The sequence below is a fragment of the Accipiter gentilis genome, chromosome Z, assembly GCF_929443795.1.
Source record: "Accipiter gentilis chromosome Z, bAccGen1.1, whole genome shotgun sequence".
Classification (NCBI taxonomy): domain Eukaryota; kingdom Metazoa; phylum Chordata; class Aves; order Accipitriformes; family Accipitridae; genus Astur; species Astur gentilis.
In genome coordinates, this window is record NC_064919.1 from 51,390,105 (window position 1) to 51,411,420 (window position 21,316).

Genomic DNA, 21,316 nt, shown 5'->3' on the forward strand with positions numbered 1-21,316 from the left:
TGTAGTGCTGCTGTTTCACTGGCAAGGAACTAGTTAATGCAGCTAAGTATTAAAAAAGAAGGAAAAAGGGAAGAAAAAAGGAGAATGAGAGTGTGCACACTGCTCACAGTGGTCTCCCCTTTTCCCTTTCCCCACTTTTATTTATAAGGGTAAAGAGTCTTTGCTATTTGTTTTAATTTACTTGGCAAGATCTAATGCAGTTTTACCATGGCAGTTCTCTCCCCAGCGCTCACTTCCTGACCACAAAGGCACAGCTTTCTTTGCTGCTCAGTCCTTTTTCCTATTTCTGTAAGCTCTCTATTTATTCCTGCTGTGCTTCATTTTGCGTTATTTCTTTAGTCCTGAAGTACTAATATGTCTTTTCCTACTCTTGAGCTGAAAAACAACTCATTCAATTTTCAAGATACTCATTCTCAAGTAAATGAGTAATGTGAAAGATTTAAGCCTCATAGGTTTAAGGCTGCCAAAGTTAAAACCAATGGAAAACAAAGGAATGTACAGGAAATGGGCAAACTTAACAATAAGTGGCTATATGAGTTTTGCCTACAGTATTCTAATTTTTTATAGTTTTCTTGTCTTTTAAGATAATTGCAGGGGTTTCCACAGGTCAGCATATAGCCATGACAACTGACGAAGACATGCTGTGAGCTCAGTTATACTGTTTGCATTTGCAAACAGTCTGCACGGGATAAATGAACAAAGCAGAAAGGTCAGTTTGATGTTAAACACAGAGGAACTGAAATTGACTTCAGTGTGCAAATGGTCCTAGTTTGTGCCTGTTTTTCTTTAAAAATTTTATTATCAGGCAAACAATATAGTCTTCCTAGTACTGACTATTTTACTTGCCTTGTATATTATTTCTCTTTCCGAAATGTATATATAAAATATTAGCTAAAGGAACAGCCAGTAATCAATAATATGGGGGAAAAAACCCGAACTCTATTCCCTAGATACGTTCTACCACTGAGTAATTATTACTTTTTTTTAACACTTAACAATAAAACTTTACTAACACCTATGAGACTCATATGTAATGGATACTCCCCAATTGTGTATGCAGAACAAGCATCAATCACATTTCACAAGTGATATTTCCTATACGTTTCCCATGTGTATGGATGCATAAGCTGTGGGATAATGTTTTGTGCATATTCAGTGAGAACCAGAGTACAATAAAAAACCATGTTCCATTAATATCCCCTTCTCATCTCCCAGCAATAATTTTAATACCATTTAATGCAGATTACCAACACCTATTCTCTATTTCCTCCAATCCCAGTGGACTTTGACTGCTTTATCATTCTAAAGCTCAATACCTGTCCCTTTAACACCTGAGAAAGAAAAACTGGCTTTGTTTCCAGACAGCACAGCTATTGCAGAGCTTTAGTGCATCAGAACCCTTGGGAAGGCAAGGAAGGAACATTTTCTGGGGTCTGTTTCTGAGCAGTGAAAGTTCTGGCATGAAAGGGCCCTTCTCCTTCAGTCCTTAAGTAGAGAAAGAAAATATTGCCTTCAGCCTCCCTTCCAAAGTCTACTGTGACTCTGAATTCATTCAAAGCCAGGATGAGTCACAGATAGGCAAAAGCTGGAGATACAAACAAAAATCTAATAAAAATTACATCTTCTACTAGGGAAAATGCTAGTATTTCAAGGGTAACAAGTGGGTATTTGGAAAGGGAAGACCAATGTTTCACAACAATGCTAATAATTTCTTGAGAGAAAAGAATAAATGCAGAGTGCAGGCCAAATTCAGCTCCTCATTACACCTCTGCAACACTTCCTGTATGACTGTAGCTGCAGAAAGACTTCAGGCTACTGTGCTAATGCTAAGAGAACAAAATATGAAGCATGCATCACTCTTTCACTTGCAGACTTGGAACGACAGAAAAACCCAAATGCAAAGGCTATTGATTTTAGATTCTTTTTTTAGCATCCTGATACCTTAAATCAGCAGAACTGTATGGAAAGCAATGGTGAAAACATCGAACAAATTTTGCAAGTACTAAATACAGTTTGTAGTACAAATAAAAAAAAACCAAAACAGCATTGCCTTTAAAAAAGATATCTATTCTTAAAATAAAGATTATTTTCATGCATTCATATCTGTCTAACAAATAGCTCTGTAACTTGCTGATTAATCCCAGGCAGTATGTCTAACAGTTATTAAAAATGGAATCTGAATGAAGACTTCAGGTCAAGATGAGGCAGTTACTTTGAAATGTCTTTAAACAAAATAGTCCTGCAGTCCGAGCTCAACAAACTACTTAGCTTTCCAAATACAGCCCTGAAGCTGCTGTGCCACAGGAGTCAAGCTCAGCTTTTCCATTATCCCAGTAGCTAACCAAGGCACATGGAAGTGCATGCTGTCTTACCTGAGGCCAAGCCATATGCCAGCAGTGGAGCTGGAAATCAAACTCTTGTTTTCTTAGTCTCAGGCCAACACTTTCATCTTTGAAAATTAGTTCCTATTTAAGAGATCCGTCTGGATAGCATAGCCTGGATATAAACTGTAGTATGCAGTTTGGATCCATTGGTATTAATATTCAACTACCTTCTTGTACCTTAAAGTTCAGTTTTACACTGTCACTATTCATCAGTGATCACACTCCTTGCAAAGTAGGCAAATGTTTGTGCTGTGTTAGTTCAAAATACTTTGAATGAACAAAAAAAAAAGGCTGAATTTGAAAAAAAAAGTAAGCATCCCAGTTGGTTAGGGACTGCATGTTTCAGGACATCGCAAAGTACAATAAATGTACAAAGTACAATAAATCACAAAATACAATAAACGTAGTACAGAAAGTCCACAGAAAATTTCAGCTAGACTTAAAACCCAGAAGGCCTATGACCCTGCCTCTGGAAGTCACAGATATGTACCTACCCAAACATAAAATTGGGAGATGAAAGTTGATTGCCAACTACTGTCTGAAATGCCTGGCAAAGGAGGAAAGAAGGGATTTGGCAGCAGAATTATTAACTATATTAAAATGGAAACAAAGCAAGCTAAAAAAAAAAATATATATCTGTGATTCTGCATATATTTTACTGAACTCAGAAATGTGTGGTAGACCACAATACACGATGTTAAAGTGATAAATATAATGCAGCTACAGGATTTGAAATATGACAGCATTCCACCCTAATCTCTACATTCAAAGAATTAAAGTATACTTTCAAAATAGAAACAAGATTAAGGGTGAAATGAAGAAAAAATGCTTGGAACAAAATGTAGAGAAGCCACAGATCAGTGTGAATAGATATAAGCTTGATGCTGAGCTACTACGTTGTAGTTCACACTGTACTACTGTGTTCATACTACGCTGGTGGGATCAGACTGGCACAGAGAAATACTTAGCCGATTTTCTGTTACATCTGATTTTCACCTTAAGTGACTGAAATGCAAAATGCATGTTAAGCCTAACTGAGTTAAATTTTATTCAGTCCTGTATCTAACATAAGGAAGAAAATTACACAGCATGTATTCAACTTTTAAAAATGCTATCAAACCAAATGAAGATAGGTAAGATCATGTCTGAAAGTCTTATGTATGTAAAACCTGTTTTGCTGAAGTGGCAAAACTAAGAGACAAGTCTTTATAGTTTGTCTTATGGGGAAAGATTTTTCAATATAGTACAAAGTGGAAATTTAAACAGACACTTAACTTGTTTTTGTTATGCAAATTACTTCTCAGTGCTTTCAGACACTGAATGAAATAAAACTTACAAAAGGGAATGTGATCCTGAAAATCCCCCAAAGAAAGAATTAATGTAAGTACAACCTTTATTTTTAATAGTTTAAAGGAGGTCAAATGAACATAAACTTATGCTAGACAAGAAAAGCCATGTATTTAGGAATTCTTGAAATAGGCCAATTCAGCTGATGACAGTAGCATTTTAAAAAAAGAACATATTCTAAATTACTATTTATGGCTCCAAAGGAGCAGTTGAAACTTATTATACCAAACATATGACATGTTTTTTAAACAGTTCTCAAAACACCTAAACTGGTTACCCAATGCCACACATGTTGTTGTTATTAGGTATCATTTACATAGCATTGCAAATTTACACCATATTCAGCAAAAATTGAGTTAGGCCCATTCCCTGCCCCACAGAGGCTGTAAAAGAAGTTCCCAAATACATGCCACATGGTTGGGCCAGTAAAAAAACAAGGAGATTTTCAAGCTGTGGCAGTAATAATGTTTTCTAAAAATGACTCTGACAACAGGAATCCTACACACCGAGAATAAGGACTGGGCTGAAAACAATCACCAATGGCAAATCATGAAACCAAAGCCTACTAGAATGGATACAGTATGCTGAAATGACCTCCTGAGCTAGCTCTGATGGGTTTATTCAGTGCATGACAAAAATGGAAAAGGAATACCCTTCTGCCCCACTATTCCTACAGTTCCAGGTTAACTGTACAAGTACATTTATAGGAGAAAAATAACACTCAAAAGAGGCATGTGGAGCAAGCACTGAACAACAGTACAGCACAAGGAGTTCAGCAAAAGGCAGAGCAAGAGCTAGCACATAATGTAATGACCAGCCCAAGCTGTGAAGGTCACGTGCTGCTGTAGAAGCCTTCCTGTACTTCTTAAGCTGATATAAACTTGCTACATCCTAAGACATCAGGACCTCAGGAAACTTCCTGTGGCACAAGAAAAATAACAAACAGAGAGCGGAGGAGGTGGAGGGCAGATAGGTGCAGGAAAGCCAGTGCTGCTCACTCCAGGGAGGCTGTTACTTCTGTCCTATTAACAACGTGCTTTAGCCTTTTGGGAGAGGTTTTGAGAAACAACATGGAGGGAGAGGGTGCTTCAAAATTTAGAATGGGTAAGTCCTTTAGTCAACAGGTCAGAAATCCCACAGTGTTTGAAAACTGCCTTAATGCTACTCTAGAGCAAAGCTTAAGTTGTGCAAGAGGCTAAAAGATCTTTTATGTGAAGGAGCTGGCCAAATGACAGGTCTCCAGACTGGGATACCTGCGGCAAATCTGATACCCCTAGTTTTTTTACCAGAACTTGCCTTGGTGGAGCTCTGCATCATTTGTATCTGCGTTAGAACAGAATCTAGGTCAGTGATTCTAGAAAAGCTTAGAGACACAAGTTCAAGGGCTGCAACTCTTACCACAACCCCCAAATTAAACAGATGTTGCCCCAGAGGTCAGTGACACTATTTTATGTGGCAGCATTCTGGACCACTGCTGTGGATCACTGGTTTTCAGATTAACTAATTCATGGCACCAAACAGCAGGCAGGAAAAAAAACCAAGGGAGCAGATTGCCTAGAGGACCTTGATCTTTCGACTCTGCTTTCAGAGCCTGGCAGCGGCAGGACTAGTGTCTGATTGTCTGAAAAACAAACACCATATCAGTGTGGTCAAAATGTTCAACCAAGCAGAGATATCATCATGTACTGTATACACTGAAATGTACACAGTACACATATGCAAATGAAAAGCCACACATTTCAGTGAAATGCTACCGTGTAGTCTGAGGTAGAAGGAAGATACTGCGGCACTGTATGAACTGTATACAGTATTTAGAATGTAATCAATGTGATAGAGTCTGGGGAATTAATTGCAATGATAATGGCATACTCTTGACATCGATTTTAATTCTCATCTTCATAGAAATATCACTTACCTGGGAATTCTCCTAAACAGTGAGACAAGGCAGAATTTTCACTGAGACAAAAATGGAAGGGAATGGAAAACACAATTAACAGGACAGATTATCCCATGAATGTACCTGGTGCTTTATCCTCATCACAGTGGAAGCATTATTAGTGTAAAATAAAGTTGCTAAAAAAATATTCTTTAGCATTAGAACTACTTCTCAAACGTGATGCCAATTTATTACAGACGGTGAAGAGGAAAACAATGATGTTGTGCAAAATAACTTCTCAGACAGTCATGATTTTACCAGACTCCTACTGCACAACTTCTGCAGCTGTCTTTTTCCTTAGGGGAGCACAGACACTGGTTTAATCATAATTACTCATGAGTTTTCTCTTTGCTGACTCTGTGTAGATTGTAAATTATTTCTGCTTCCATTTTAATGCAGCAGTAATTCCCAAAACCTAGGAAAATGTAGAGCTGGCTTATGGTAGAGAGGGGAAGAGCAAAACGGAGTAAAGGAAAACTTATGTTTCAAGAACATATACTTTTGCTCTTGAGTATATCACCAAACTTTGCAAGAAATTTGTACTGGCAAGATCAGCTGTATTCATCTGGATCTTTTATTGCTTTTTACACTGATTTTGAACAAGTATTAGACCCATGTTTACAGACGTTATGGCTCAAAAGCAATATACATAGCAAGGAATAGCAGCACTATCTTCTCTGGTTCTGCTGAAAGAGTTTGGCCCTGATCATGGCATCAGTCTATCTGTATGATCTGTTTCTTCACCTGAAGTACTCAGTGGCACAGCATTTGACTCACTGCAGAACATTCAAAAAGTTTTAGGTTAATTTTTCTGTTCAGTGCCACATCTAGATAACCCTTAAATCTGCAGGTAGGCAAATACTAGCCACAGACTTGAAGTGGTCCCCTCTGGGGCGAAAAAAAAAAAAAAAAAAAGACTGAAAACCCTCCTGAAATTTGGGCCTTGGCTCTAATGCAGTTAGTCCTCTCAGAATAAGTAATTTATTGATACTCAAAAGGCTGGCCATTGCAAGCCAGGTGGCTATCATAATTATAGTTTTCCATTCCGCTTTCTGGGACTTCTGAGCATCTAAGTGACTCTTACTAGAAAATGGGGGGGATATACTATTGCCAGTAAAAGAAAAATGAGAGGAAATACTAGTTTTGGTAAGGGCAATCCTTTACATCTTTTAAGTGAAAGGTTTTTGTTATTACTTTTTTTTTAAAACAGCTTTTAGAAACAGCTTCATCACTAAATAACATTGGTGTTTGCAGAACAGGAATTTGTAGTCCAGCTCTTCATCTTCTGAAGCAGCAGTGAAATTGGCAGCTAAGCTGCTCTAACTCTGTGGTCATTGGGGATAATGTATAAAAACAGAAAGAAATCTGCTTTCTAGGACTGTGTTTGCAGTGCTGGCAGTCAGTAAAATCATGTTCTGATTTGTGAAGTGAGTAAATTTGATATGGAAGTCTGCAGGGAGAGCACAATAAATATGGAGCAGCAGTACTTCCTTTTTCTACAATTGACTGTACTTTTCTGGTCATGAAAAAGTTCACTTTACCATCTAACTTTATGGTTATTTTCAGTATCTCCTACAAATAGGGACTTTTTTTTTGCTAAATACACAAAACTGGATAAAGGTAGTGTAGCCTGGAAAAGTGAAAATTCAGAGTCCTAAGCTGTGGGTGACAGCAGATTCCCAGTGAACAAACTGGAGAATAGGTAATCCAAGGGATAAAAGGGATGGGAACCAGATTCCAAATAATTGCCTAGGATTTTCCCCACAGCTCCACTCATACCTTCAGATTCCCTAGAATAACCATTATGCTCCAGGATTTGCATTGCTTTCATGTCATCCAAAGAATAAAAACAGAATAAAGGGCAAGAACTTACATAATGATGGCATCTCCTCTTTTGATCAAAAAAATTGCTGCTATTTTTTTTTTGCAAAAATGTGAACATTTCATCAGGATACAGTGAGGCTATGAAGGTATCACAGTAGTCCATGATAAATTTAGCCACTGCACTGGAAGACTGTGAGAAGACTAAATTTGGGAGTAAATATAGAGTCTTTGATTGTAATCCATACTGATATTAGTGTACGGAGTAAAGTAGATGTAGATTTAAAAAAAAAATCTATGAGATGAGTCCTTTTTTTTTTTGCAGTAATGGTTATCATCACTGTGGATGAATCCAAATTCTTTGGTATGACTACAGACAACGTATTTAAGTAACATACACAGAAGCTGAATGCTTTGCGTGTTTGTTTCAGTGATACAACATGATGCAGCACACTGGACTGTAGCTTTCTAATTGATTGGATAGCCTGTTCCATGCTGATTTTTCATTATAAAAAATCTCTCAGGAGGTTTCCTTAGATTTTAATAATAATCGGTCTCAAATCCAGGTTAGTAAAACTCCAGTGAAGTTGAGGGAATTGCCTCAAGAATGAAACTGGCTTGCTATTTTGCTATTAAAATTCATGGAGTTTCCTTGCTCCTGAAGTGGAATGGCAGGGCACAGGGCAACTAGGCCAAATGAAATCAATTTAGACATGGTTATATACAGGCAGTGCAGAACACCCTTTGTGGTTCAATTACTGCTTTCAAACAATAAAAAATCCCTACAACTACTAAAGACCTCTTTTTGGAAACCTGAGAGGAAATGGATGAAACAGGAGTGTGACCCAGTCTTACAACAGTGAGTACAGTAAAACTATACTCAAAATGATTTATTCAATGCTAATAAATACCTTCAGATATTCCCCCCCACCAAGGACTATTGCAGTGAAGTTTTTGTGCAAGCAGAAATGTAATACAGAGCTGCATGCTAAAAGCCATTGCAAATATATGCAGATGTCAGCACTGGGGAAAAGTAAACCATACAAAACTAAAAACATAAATAAAAAGCCTCCACTGTGAAAATAAAATCTTAAAATTGCTACTAAATGTAAGCAAAGAATGTTTTGGAAGGTACAGAGACCAGAGCTATAAACACTCAAACCACCTACAGACTCTTTGCTAAAAGTTTCAGATCCCTACCCCTAAAAAGACAAAAGATTGATCTAAAACTGCAGGACTTGACAAGATTTCATCGTATGCAGTAACAAGGCCATTAGAGAAGCTGTTCACCTATCTGAGCCTGACAGTTAGTAGAGGCTCAAGATCAGCATGAGAAATGAAATTTTAAAATAAACATACCCTGAACTTTAGAAAAGGATGAGATTCTCTTTGCAAACAAATCATGCCCACAGACCTGAAAGGAGTTTACAGTATGTAGCAGAACTTGCAGTGTAAAGAGGAGAAAGCTATATGGAAGGCAGAAAAGGATGAAAAGAAAAAAAAAAATTTCATTGGGGATTATTTACTTATATGGTTTTGTACAGACATTGGTTGTGTGATATAACAGAGAGGAATAAAATGAACAGAATGAAACAGAGAGCTTGCAAGAGAAAAACATGTCTAAAGGGGTAGGCAAAACTCTAGAAAAGGCTCTGAAGAAGAAGGATATACAATATGAATAGCAGACATATGGAAAGACTAGTACACAAATGCAGAAGAAAAACAGAACCACAAGTGTTTCTTCTTTTAGATCAACTGGCACAACAGTTTGCCATGTCTTGCTTTGAATGAGATTGCCAGCCCCTCAGAGCAGGTACTGCTTCTTACAGGGTGTTATAAAGTGTGGCACAATGGAGCCCTTATACTGCATGCAGCTTTGGGGCACTACACTAATAAGAGGACCTCCTCTTTTTAAATGAGTTTCTGAGTTCTGAGAACAATTTGGCAGTGATTATGACTGACAATGTGCTGTTGGTTTGATGTCTTTTGTCCCAGTGCTCCATGGCTGGATAACTGGATGCTTAACTGTAATGGATAACTGGATTGCATAACTATAATCTAAATCCTAAACCCTTTTTAATAAAAAAAAATCTTAAAGCGCTTGACTTACCTATAAGAACGGAACTCCCTGGACTGATGGTCATTTTTGTTCCTGAGGGAGAGGTCAGCACTGAATGAGTGCCGGTCCCAGAACTGGAAAGCACTGCTGTCAATTCTTCTAGGTAAGGAAGAGGTTGTGGAGGCTCTGGTAACAGATTGGGAGACTGAAGTGATGAGCAACATTATAGCAGAAAACATCTCATGGACATCAAAAATCCACCACCAGTTATTGTTGCATTATTTGCCTTGCTGAGTTTTACAGGGGCAGTCAAAGCAACTTTGGGAAACTACTAAAGGTGTGCTTTGCCTCATGTTAGTTAAGGCACTAGAGAAGTTATTAAAATAACATCTGTATCATTATGACCACAAAATGAAAGAAATTCTCTCTGAAGACTACCATGGCATTCTGGTTGACCCTCTTCATATGTGACGAAGATACATGATATCAGGAGATATGAAAGAGCAAATCTATATAGCATAGAAGCTGAATCAAATGTCCATGGCAGTCAGTGGAAAACTTTTTAATGTCTGCTACAACCCAGATCAAGCACTGACTAAATATGGTTATAACCCTGCCAAATCCTGTGGTATACTTAGGCAGAGCTCCAAAGCACTAAGAGTTCAGAGCTCAAGAGGATCAGTCTACACTGAGAACTGCAGAACTTAGTTCTTTACCAACCATAAAGCTATTTTAAAAATCAATTGCCTTGCCTATCATTCCCAATTCTGTTTGTCATGGAAATGATGGGATATGTGATTTAAGTGAATGGTGGCTTCATCCCCTTCCAAATAGATCACGGCACACACTAAGCAAGTTTTCTATTGCTGATCACATTCAGCACCAGAAGTACGAGTCATGGATGCTTGAACTGTTTCTTTCCATCAAGGAATTAAAAATGTCATTTGCCTAAAAACATAAGCAGCTTGCATAACTCACAGTAACGTTGCATCTTTAAAAACTAAGCCATTTATAAAGATCAGAAAAGGACTTAAAGATCATATAGGAGTTTTTATTTATAGGCTGAAACCCAGCTGATTTTTTTTTTTTTCCCAGAGTATTTTAGACTGAGTTTCTAGAGCCAGTCTGGATTCACAGGGAAATCATGTGAACATTCATAAAGGGGTTTTAGTGTTGTCTGTGAAACTGAGAAATTTCACTTTAAAACTTCCTTTGGAAGCTGCAACATCCATGGGACCCATGCTCACTCTAGTCATAAAAGATGAGAGCTGTAACGGATACTTTAATGGTATTGCACCAATAGCAGGGACTAGGTTTCAAAATTTGACAATTCACTATCAAATGTATAGAAGCACTTACAAAGTCTGGCTGGATCATTCATCTGCCAGGCATGGAGAACTGATAGAAGATGAGTTACTAGGAAAGGGAAACCCTTTCCCACACATCCAATTACCACAAGGTAACACTGCCACCCATGCTTCACAGCTGACATTGTCTTTTCAAATCACCCAGCTGGGCTTTCTCTCTGTTGTTTGGAAACCCAAGAAAAAGTAAACTTTGCCCTTCACTGAACTTGGGAAGTGCTTTTTAAAAGTGCACTGGGTTTATGCACCTGTTAGGGGTGAAAAGGGTCAGTATCACATAGCCATGTACAGAAAGGCTGCTCAGCAGAGGTGGAGCATTTCACAGGGAAAAAGTGGCATCATTCTGATTTCAAGAGTCACTTTAAGAAATGGTTAATAAATACTTTTCTTAACTAGCAAGTCTGAAAAAGTGAAACTGAATCTCTCAGGACTGGGAGGTGCAGTCATTGTGCTGAGACATTTTCTCCTTATCCATCTTCCTTTTACCACCACCTTATTTCAGGTAATGCTGTCAAGAGAACAAATGCAGACTGATTCTTTTCTTAGAACACGGCTGACTGTATGTCCTTCCCTCTTTCCACATCCTCTGACTAGATCTGTAGGCTAGACATGTCAGCAGCCACATTACTATTGCTGTAAGTGCAAAATACCCTGGACTTACCAAGAACCAACAGCTGGGAGCTTTCAGTTACGTCCCCACGAAGATTGGCTGCTTTGCAGGAGTACAACCCCTGATCTGACAGAGAAACATTTGCAATTAGCAGCAAACCATCATGCAGATGGTGAGCAGAGGAAAGCTTGACCTTGTTCTTAAACCAAGTAACTTCTGCTTCAGGAACACCTGAAAAAACATTGACAAAACATAACACAAGAAAGATATATATATTGCTAAACAATGCTATGGTTGCTACAGGCAAAATTGTTAAGATCGAACAATGAGACAGAGCAGAACAGCTAAAACAGAATCGAAGGCTTCCTTTTTTAGTGTCCCAGAATTGTATAAGTGAACTCTGAACTCATCACTCTTAAAATTGGATCAGAACAAAGGTTAATCTAGCCTAGTATCCTGTCTCTGGAAGAAGCCATAAGCTGGTGCCTCTCCCAGCCTCCCACTAGTTTCAGCTCAGGAACTTTCTGAGCCAGAATTAGTTTTTGTGCAGTCAGGAGCCCTCCATGGACTTCTCTTCTATTAATTCATCCAATCTTCCTTTTTGAAATTATGCAAACAATTAGCACTTTTAACATCTTCAGAAAAGCAGTTTCACTGGCCTCACCAGGAGTCTTCAGACAACATATTGTTACAGATTCATAACCCACTATAGGAAGAATTGCCTCCTTTTGTATGCTTGGACCTAAGGTCTAGCTATCTCTGTTGGGTACCCCCTTGTAGGAATGTGTTCTGATGTGTAGCTGGCAATACGTCTGGTTTTCCATTAGGTAGTATTTCCTTGGCATAGAGATTTATACCTCAACTTAAATGAATTCCAGATCAGGTAATTTAGTATCACTGACTACTAAAAAATTGCTTTATGTGAACTGGTATTGGAAGTCTCAATAGATGGGATAGACCTATGGAGCTGTGTCTGGGAGGAAATGGTACTGGGTGTAGCCATGGCTGTAAAGAGTAGTAGAGCAGTAATCCTGGTAACTGCTGGAGTGCATGCTGTCCCATTTGCGGTACCCTCTGTATGTGAGAGGCAGTTAATCTCTTTCACATGAACATGCAGTTTCCTTGTGCCTACTGTAGATTAAGGGCATGCATACAGGCAGTTATTCTTAGTATCTGCTGCCCACTTAAATCCTTCCCTGCCTTATGTCACAGCAGTATGTTCCCCTGCCCATTGCCAGTACCTTTCTGGTTGTCCCTCCATGTCAAAAAAACCAAAACCCACTCTGTCAATTCTGTGACCCTGGCATCAGAAATACCTCAACTGGGCTGTGCTCACTGAGCACGACCACCTATTTGTATTCATAGTGGCTGCCTGAATACAGGTGCCTCACTAAGCATATGCAGATGGAAGTGGGAAAGGGAGATTTTCCCTGTTCTTCCACATCAAAGCATTGTGGCCTTTTTTCTGCCTCTCCCAGAGTCACCTGGTGATTTTGCCAAGACATCTGGGATGAGTATGTCTGATCTTGGCAGCTAGGAAGGAAAGCTGAAGCCCTGTAAGGGCAGAGGGTCTCATCCACATTCAGAAAGCAGCAGGGAGCAGGCTTTAAGAGACTGCAGGGTTTTTCTCACCTTTGTCTGAGGGTAAATAGCATATGCTAATCTGGATCCTTCATGGCATACCAGAGAACTAATCATTCTTGTCTATGATACTGTTTTCCAAAGGCTTATCCTTGTTTGAGTTGCTACAACTCAGCTTTTTTAAAAGGATGGGCTGTTGGCCTGTTTCTGACCCCCCACCTCACAACTGGGATAGGACCAGTACACAGGTCTCCATCTGGCTGCTACTCTTTGACCTATGTGGCATGGGTGGGCCGACCACCACTTAAAACCTCACTCTGATTTTTTCCAGAGCATCCAGGCAGAGTCCTCAGGGGAGTTCAGACAACCGCTGGATAGCAAACAACCCCAGCCCTTGAGTTTATTCAAGTCTCTATGTTTATTGTATTTCCATTGCAGGGAAAGGAAGTTTGAGAGGTGAGCTCTGGAGAGCAAAGGAGACTCTTCCAGTTCTGAAGTCCCTGAAATGGAAAAACACTCACATCCCAGCATTTGTCCTCCCAATGCCACCCTAGTGAAGGGATGATCCACTCTCTCTTGCAGTCTAACCTACTTACAGTGCACAGGTTTTCACATTATGGTTATTGCCGAACTTAGGCATGAAAGTACCAAGAAATGTATTGCAGAAATAAACAATCACAAGATTATAAAATTATAAAGCTTTCTCCAATTCCAACTTTGAAGATTAAAATTGGGTAAAGCGTTCAAGTTTTTCTTGAAAATAAAGGAAGACAAGTGCAAATAGTGGAAGAAGAGGAAGGGATGGGAGTGCTGCGAAGGGTAAAGAAGAAGGGAAAGGGACAATGAGGATTTCATATGACCACAGTCCTCAAGAGCAGGGACTCAAATAAAATAAATAAATAAATAAATAAATAAATAAATAAAGTCACGCAGAACTAATTAGCTTCTTGCAGACAGCTGCTCAGGTAGTCTTAGTCCAGAAAGGCAGATTCCTCTTGTATACACTTCACTAGTAGAAGAAGCAACAAGGGGTTAAAGGTGACACCCCTTACTGTTGAGGTATTACTGTTGAGTCTAGGAAAGGTGCACTGTACCTACAAAATGTCCAGCAGCTCTACAAAAACCTTTTTTGACTGCTACTCTACAAAGTGTATTCTTCCTCTGACTTTGATGTGAAGTTTCCACACTAACAGGACATTTTTTGAAACCAACCTGTACAGCTGTTCCTACAGTTTGGTTTAGGGCAGGTAAGCAGTATATGTCACTGAGCAGCAGCTTCATTTTCCTTTGTGCTTCCACCTTTAGTGACATACAAGCCTCAAGACAGGAACTGGAGGCAGCCAGCACAGGGATGAGCAAACACATCATTGCACAGCATTGCCACAAGGTGTAGCAAGAGCATTTAAATCAGTCTTGTTGGGTAACGGTGAATGACAGAGGGCTGAGTGTGTTTGCCTTGTAGAAACAATCACAGAGACTGAAAGTCTGAGAAGTGCCAGCTGGAAACAAAACTCACTTTGCTGGGCAGGCAGGACTTTAGGTGGTGAATAGTTATGCAAGCCTATTCTTCTTCAGCTTTCCCCTCCATCACTGTGCATGTATCCAGCACAAAAAGGGCTACCTGGGATATGTAGCAAGCAGAACTACGCATGCCAATCAAGATAATTTTGCTAAACCAGGCACTTCTGGGGAAAGGAAGCATAACAATACAAGGATCTATCAATGGTAATTTGTTTCCAGTGACATAATATTCCTCAAATAGTGACTTGCATGTCAGAATCTGGCATAGCTGATGAACAAATGTGGGTCATAAACCAAGGTAAGAACTAGAAAAATATAACCTCCAACATATAGATGAAATACAGAGGAAAGGAATTTTTAGGAGAGTTGAAAAAGCTGCAAGCTGAAACATCAGAGAGAGAAGGATATACAGTGCAGGATGGTCATATATTTAAGTCACTCTTCCAAATCTGTTCTGACTCAGCAGTGACCAATTGTACATGATGCTTGGCAGGTGGGGGTGCCTCTGTTAAAAGTCTTATGGCTTGAAGGATACCAAGGAGAAATGACCTAAGAACTAGATTCTTAAAATTGGTTCCTCCTTTTATATGCAACTGTATTTTCAGTAACAGCTTGGACCAGATAGATTGAGGCTTCTGGTATCTGAAGAAGTATCTGCACAGTTTAAGTGTTGAAGTCAACAGAAAGCTTCCTAGTGACACTGATGTGATCCAAATTACTCCTACATTCCATTTGGAAGTGAAATTGCCCACAGCAATCAAATTTCCTACACCAGAAATGCTGCCGGCTTTCTGAAGCTTGGAGAAAATCCTCCAGCTGGAAGTCACAGGCATCTGCAAGATTCCTGAGTGACTTTTGGGTGGGAGTTCCTTTAGGATTAGTTTTGGAGATGTCTGGAATTGACCACAATCACCTATGTTTAAAAAATATTCTTTCACCTCTACAAACAAAGTGGCAAAGTTATGTCAAGTGAAATAAGGCTGACCTTCAAGCTTGAACAAAACTACACCACCATCTTGGTGGTATGACCAAAACAGAGTTTCAACCTGACATAATTCATGTCAGGGGCCAATTAAACTCTAATGCATCCAGAATTATTTTGTTTTCCCTTGTTTTACAGCTAATATCTATAGATTCCAGCTCAGAACACAGATTTTGACAGTGCTTATGCCCTTCAAAAGAAGTTAAAGAGCAATATAAAACTACTCCCAAGGCTCTGGTAACGTTCTCTTTCAATATCTCTTAAGAAACCTTCTCTAGGCTTATCAACACCTGTCAGCAGCAAGTGTATACTTCTGTCCCTTGACAGCAAGAGCAGCTTTAGAAAATGTCAGAACTGATCCTTATACTTAATATTTCTCTTATAAATATTTATTCTGCTGTCCTGCTGACTCTCAGTAAAGATGTGTCCTTATATGAACCAAGACATCAAGATCAAATACGTGCATGGTCCTATACTACAGACTATTCAGCACAGTGAATGCAACACAGCTTATAATGATGAGATTAACAGGCACCAAATTCTGATCTGGAACAACTCTCAGTTGCTGTGCCGGCTCAGGGCATCCTGAAATGACCAGTGAGAAAGTACTAGAAGGAAAAAGGCTATAGCTTTACAAAGCTGTGTGAAGAGTTTTTTCATCTAGATAAGTCTCCACATATTTTCTGGATATGTTTGTTTGCTTTCTAATTACGTTCATGAACTTGCTATGATTTGATGGCCATTTCATTGTTAATGCCTGCTGAAGAACTTTGACAAACTACATAGCTGTAAAGTTCATCTACTCTGAAGAATCCACTAGGATACACCATGTCTGTTGACTGAAGCAATACTGCCATGTTACTCTTCTCCTTAGAATTGATTGTTCTAAGTAGAATGATCAAAAATATTTTAAAAGTTTGGAAAATCACAACCTTGATGCTAAAACAAAAAAAATAGTGCTTACATTGGAAGGAAAATTATATTTATTGTCATGTTCTTTACCAGGTATATTTTCCAGGCATTGGTGAGATAGCTGACAAATCACTGTTCCTGATCTCTTTGCATATGTAGCTTTTTTTAATTGCTGTTGAATTATTAACACTACTTCTATGAAAATAGGTTTCTAGTGCCCGTAAAATATTTCTGCCCTCATTACTCACTCTCTTATTCCCTGTGTAACATCACAGCTTGTGGTCTATGACTTTATCATAATTTCAACAGTATTAATCTCTGGTGTCAAACAGAGCTGACATTTTCTACTGAAGCAGTAGCAGAGGATAAACACCCATGAAGAAAAATTATGGTTTAAGCGAATTTATTCTGTATCACAGAAGAAACCAATATATGCTAATTCTACCAGATAGCAAAAAGGCTTCTTCTGGGAGAGAACACAGTGATTCTGCAGTGACACGGCTAAAATTTTCCATTGTGGACATACATTGTCATAGTAGGCAGGCTTCATAAAATTGCTAGAGATTATTTTCCTCTCAGAAAAGGCACTGAATCTGTGTCCCTGCCCATACTGTGCTCCCCTCCTTTATTTTTCTGATGCCATAAGAACTGTGACGACTTTGCTCAACTATGTCCTGTTCTTTTCATGATGTCTTTATAATGAAGGGAAACGGCTGCACTTCTTAAATCAGCAGTCTCTGTCTACATCTGTGGGACCTCCCCATCCGCAGCTGAGAGAACCCAGAGAGAGAAATTCAAAGTAATTTATGTTCATATAATTTTTAGTCTCATTCACACACTGTCAGTGCAGGTGGCCATGCAGGAGCTTGGGGAAAAGAGTACAGCTTTCATCTCCTTCTTGCTTGAAAGATATTGGACATCAGTCTGACTGCAAGAGAGTGTCTAATGTCTATACTGAGAGGGCAACAGAATTACTGAATTTACTCCTTCATGAACCACTAGGAAAAAAGGTGCTGTATTTTTCTTTCATTAATGCCACTGAGAATAATTAATAAATTGGGATCCCAGCCTAGTGTTTTCACAGCTATTGTGCATACTTTGCTAAAGGACAGATGAACAAATAGTGAAACTTGAGCCAAATACTCTTTTCATGTAAGAATTTGCATAGGGGTGTGGTTGGCAGCACTGGAAGAAGGAAAACTGACAACTGCTAAGTGCTTAAAGTGAGCAGGAAGTGTAAAAAAAGCAGGACATTTTTATATTTGCAGTGCAGATGCTTATTTAGAGTCATCTGAAGTAGCTGCTAGGGACAAGAAGCTAAAGCAAGGGTCTAAGGCACTTCATACAAGTCTCCACTGGAGATACTTGTGTAACACTCAGCATGGCTCACTTTGTGTTTTATAAGCTGCTCCCTTCCCCTCCAATTCCTTCTTATACTATGCATGGAAGTGTAATGAATCAAAGGCCTGGCCCTCGGTCTTTAGGGATTTCCAAGCTCGCTCTCTTCCCCCATCCCTCCTCCCCATACCAACACCATTCCCATCAACAGCTGTAGGACTGCAGCATGCAGATAAGGTCAACCTCTTTTGGTTACCATAGAAAGAGGCAAACTGCCGTTGTAAGGCTGAGGGACGTTCAGTCTCTGGCTGGAGAACAGTTTCAGGGAGAACCCTGTTTCGGCAGAATTCCTCTGAATTCCTGCACTCCCAAGATGAAAAAAGAAAAATCAGAAAAAGACTGCACTAACATGCTCTTCATTTGAAAGAACAGAGTTTGGCAGGAAGAGAAGGTACTAACTGGAGGGGACTTTGAAAACCCCATCAATGAGGAAATGACTCAGTCCGTGCTTGTATAGTCTCACCAAGAATCCCCCACAGGTAGGAATGTGTATCAGTTTTGTTGTACCCACATCATACAGTGTATCTCTCACAAAGATGCCTGTCGTATTGTTCCAGGCCAATTTTCTTAAGCCACTACACTTTTCTTGTTGCTATCGATAAAAGGAAGATGATTTCTATGCTAAGAATTAATGGAAGCTATGAAGTTTGCCTGAGTCCTAGGAATCCTTGCAGTTTCACTCAGCTGCACCTGGAGACACCAATTTAGGAAAGAACCCCACATAAATTTATAGCCAAAGGTACCTCCATCGGAGACTAAGTAATTTCTCACCTGCGACCTGGCAGCTAATGGTAACGTTTGATCTCTGGATTGTTTTCACTGTGCTTCCAATATCAACAGTGACAGCAGGCGATTCAGTATTGATCACAGTAGCTCTTGATGCCTTTATCAGTGGCTTTCCTGTATAAAAGAAGCACCACAGTTTATCAGACCAAGCACACTGGACTTGCATGGGACAGATGGCCTAGGACACTCTGTGCAAATACCTACACAGAACAGGTGGACAAGGGAAAATGCTGGACTATAAGGCCACCTGTTCTTTATAATATTACAGTGTTGCAGAATTCCATGGGAAACACTGTCTTGGAAAAAGGAAAAAGCATACTTAGAGCAGAGGCAGAATAGCATTAAAGCCACATGCACCAGGGGAATCAATAACTACCAGTGCAATTGCAGCTGCAGCAAGATGCTTGCCTGGTACTGCAACCAAAATACCATCCTTTGCCAAAGCCTGAGTGATGGCTACAGGCACATTAATAGTGCAGGAGGTTTAGAGGAACACACAAGCTGTTTCTACACATTAATCAGGTTTTCTTTAGCCTATAGTGGAAACACTGGGATTGGGAAGACCAGACCATAACCAGAAAGTTTTCTTGTAATGGCTAGTGTAAGAAGGTGAGGGACATAAACAAGCTCCTTTCAGTCAGATAAACTGTTTTGTTTTATCTAAAGCCTGTAGTAACAGTGTTATGCATTAACACTGTTTAACAAAGATAACTGCTTTGCCTCCAACAAAATTTTCAAATTGTTTTCAGTGTGCTTCCAACGTCGGTGACAGCGAGCAAGTGGGTCAAGGCGCTGCCCTGCTGTTGTGCCTGTCTATGTGGGATTAGCTATGGAGTAATCCACCCCTGGGGGCTTGAGGAGCCTTCTGCAACTCCTTTTGTACGGGCACTGCAAAGGCATGCCTATGTGACACCACACAGTTCAGACATACTCAGGTTTAGCTCTGAGAGAGGGGAGTGAAGCAGCAGAGCTGACAAAGCTGGGTTAAGGCAGTCCCTGTCCCAGCCAAAATGCTCTGCAGTCAGGATATTGGCATGAGGGGCAGAACATGACAAAACTGCTTTAAAGAGTATGGGACTTAGGTGCTTTTGACTCAGTGTTGTATTTTCAAACTCATCTTTACCCCAAAATCTATAAACACATTTTTTTCCCCTTTAAATAGTCAGATACAAAACCGGTTCAAACATCATCAACTGCCTCCAGAAGCTGCAGTTTTAGGCTAATGTCTACCACTGGCTTCATTTGTGTGTTAATCTGGAGGTGACCAAGGAAGAAAAGATGGAAGTGAGAAGAAGAATTTGGTTTCATTGAGCTCATAGAGAGTCCTGAAAATTTAATTCAGCCCTAAGTAAATATTGCTCCATATAGCTATATTTCAGGGCTTTTAAAAGCTGTCTTTCATCTGGAATTCCTGTCACATCAGTTTGGGGTGGTGGTATTTTTTTTAATTTTTATTTTGGTGCTTTTAATGCCTAAGAATAGCAAAGCAAAATATTACATTTGATTGTTGAAATATCTCAAAAAGTTTTCAAGCTTTGTGGCAAAGACTAAAGAAAAGAAAGAAAAGTTCTTCAGCGATCCATCAGCCTTTTATTTTCCTGATTGGTTTCCACAATCTCATCAAAAGATCAAAAATCTGTTTGCTGTTCAACCCATAAATGAGTAGCAAACCATTGAGAAAAATGGAAGCATATTTCACTGCCTTTTTTTCCATGCATATGTTAAACTAATCAGGAAATTATTCAATGAAATAAGCTTTCTGCCCTACTGATCCTTCTAAAGACGGTCTGATCTTTCAATCTTTTTTTGGAGAAACTACTTCCATTATGCCAAGAAGTTGTTGCTTTGTTCCAAACGCATTTCATAAGATGTGCAGCTCTTTGCCTTGGATGCTAGATGGAAATGTATACCAGTTTCTAAGCAGAGTTCAGCCTGAGTCTGGGATTCATGAATGTTAATTTATCTACAAAGGTTAAACTAGAGCCTTGACAATTAATTATAATAAAAAAACTAATAGCCTTCCTGTGCCACATGCATACCTAATGATCAGTTTATTTTTCTATAGCTTCACACAAAATTGTCTCCACAAATTATGTTCTACAAAGACTATGGCTTTTAAACTCACTGGAGCAATATGGACAGAATAGCAGTTTTGACTGATGATTTTTTAACCTCATGTTCAGCTTCTTGCTGGTGGAACACAAGAAGTTTACTGTGGAGTTGCTCCTTATAAAACAATATACTGTCTCAGCAGCAGCACCACTGTCACGTGGCTCAGGATTCAGCAAAGATATTCCTGATCTACAGCAGTGTAAAAAGGATCAGTGTTTTTGCCTACATGTAATATGTAGCTCTGATGCAGATCTTCCTTTTCTACTCTGGGGGCTTCAGATCTTCTCCTTCTAAGGGACAGACAGGGTCTCTTTCCGGCTAGTTTACTGATCATCAGAGCTTCACTGCTGGCCATTGCCGCATTCTTAGGTTTTCTTTATGCTCCTCTTACCCGAAATTTTCTCCATGTTTGGTGTAAAAAACTTAAGCTCATCAACAACTATTCCTTCCTCTAACCATACATGGACGCATTGGCAGCTGATGGTCACTGCCCGCACACTGGA

The 21,316-nt window shown here is 39.4% G+C and overlaps 1 protein-coding gene across 6 annotated transcripts in view; it reads right to left on the reverse strand.

Annotated features, from left to right (window-relative positions):
* ADAMTSL1 (ADAMTS like 1) overlaps nucleotides 1-21,316 on the reverse strand; it is a 474,760-nt gene that overhangs the window by 12,798 nt on the left and 440,646 nt on the right. For all 6 annotated transcript variants that reach the window (XM_049794311.1, XM_049794310.1, XM_049794308.1 and 3 more), the window contains 3 exons: nucleotides 18,687-18,815; nucleotides 11,573-11,752; nucleotides 9,599-9,733 (listed from right to left, as the gene is read on the reverse strand). In XM_049794311.1, coding sequence (XP_049650268.1) covers nucleotides 9,599-9,733; nucleotides 11,573-11,752; nucleotides 18,687-18,815 — 444 coding nt within the window. The remainder of the gene's footprint in view (nucleotides 1-9,598; nucleotides 9,734-11,572; nucleotides 11,753-18,686; nucleotides 18,816-21,316) is intronic.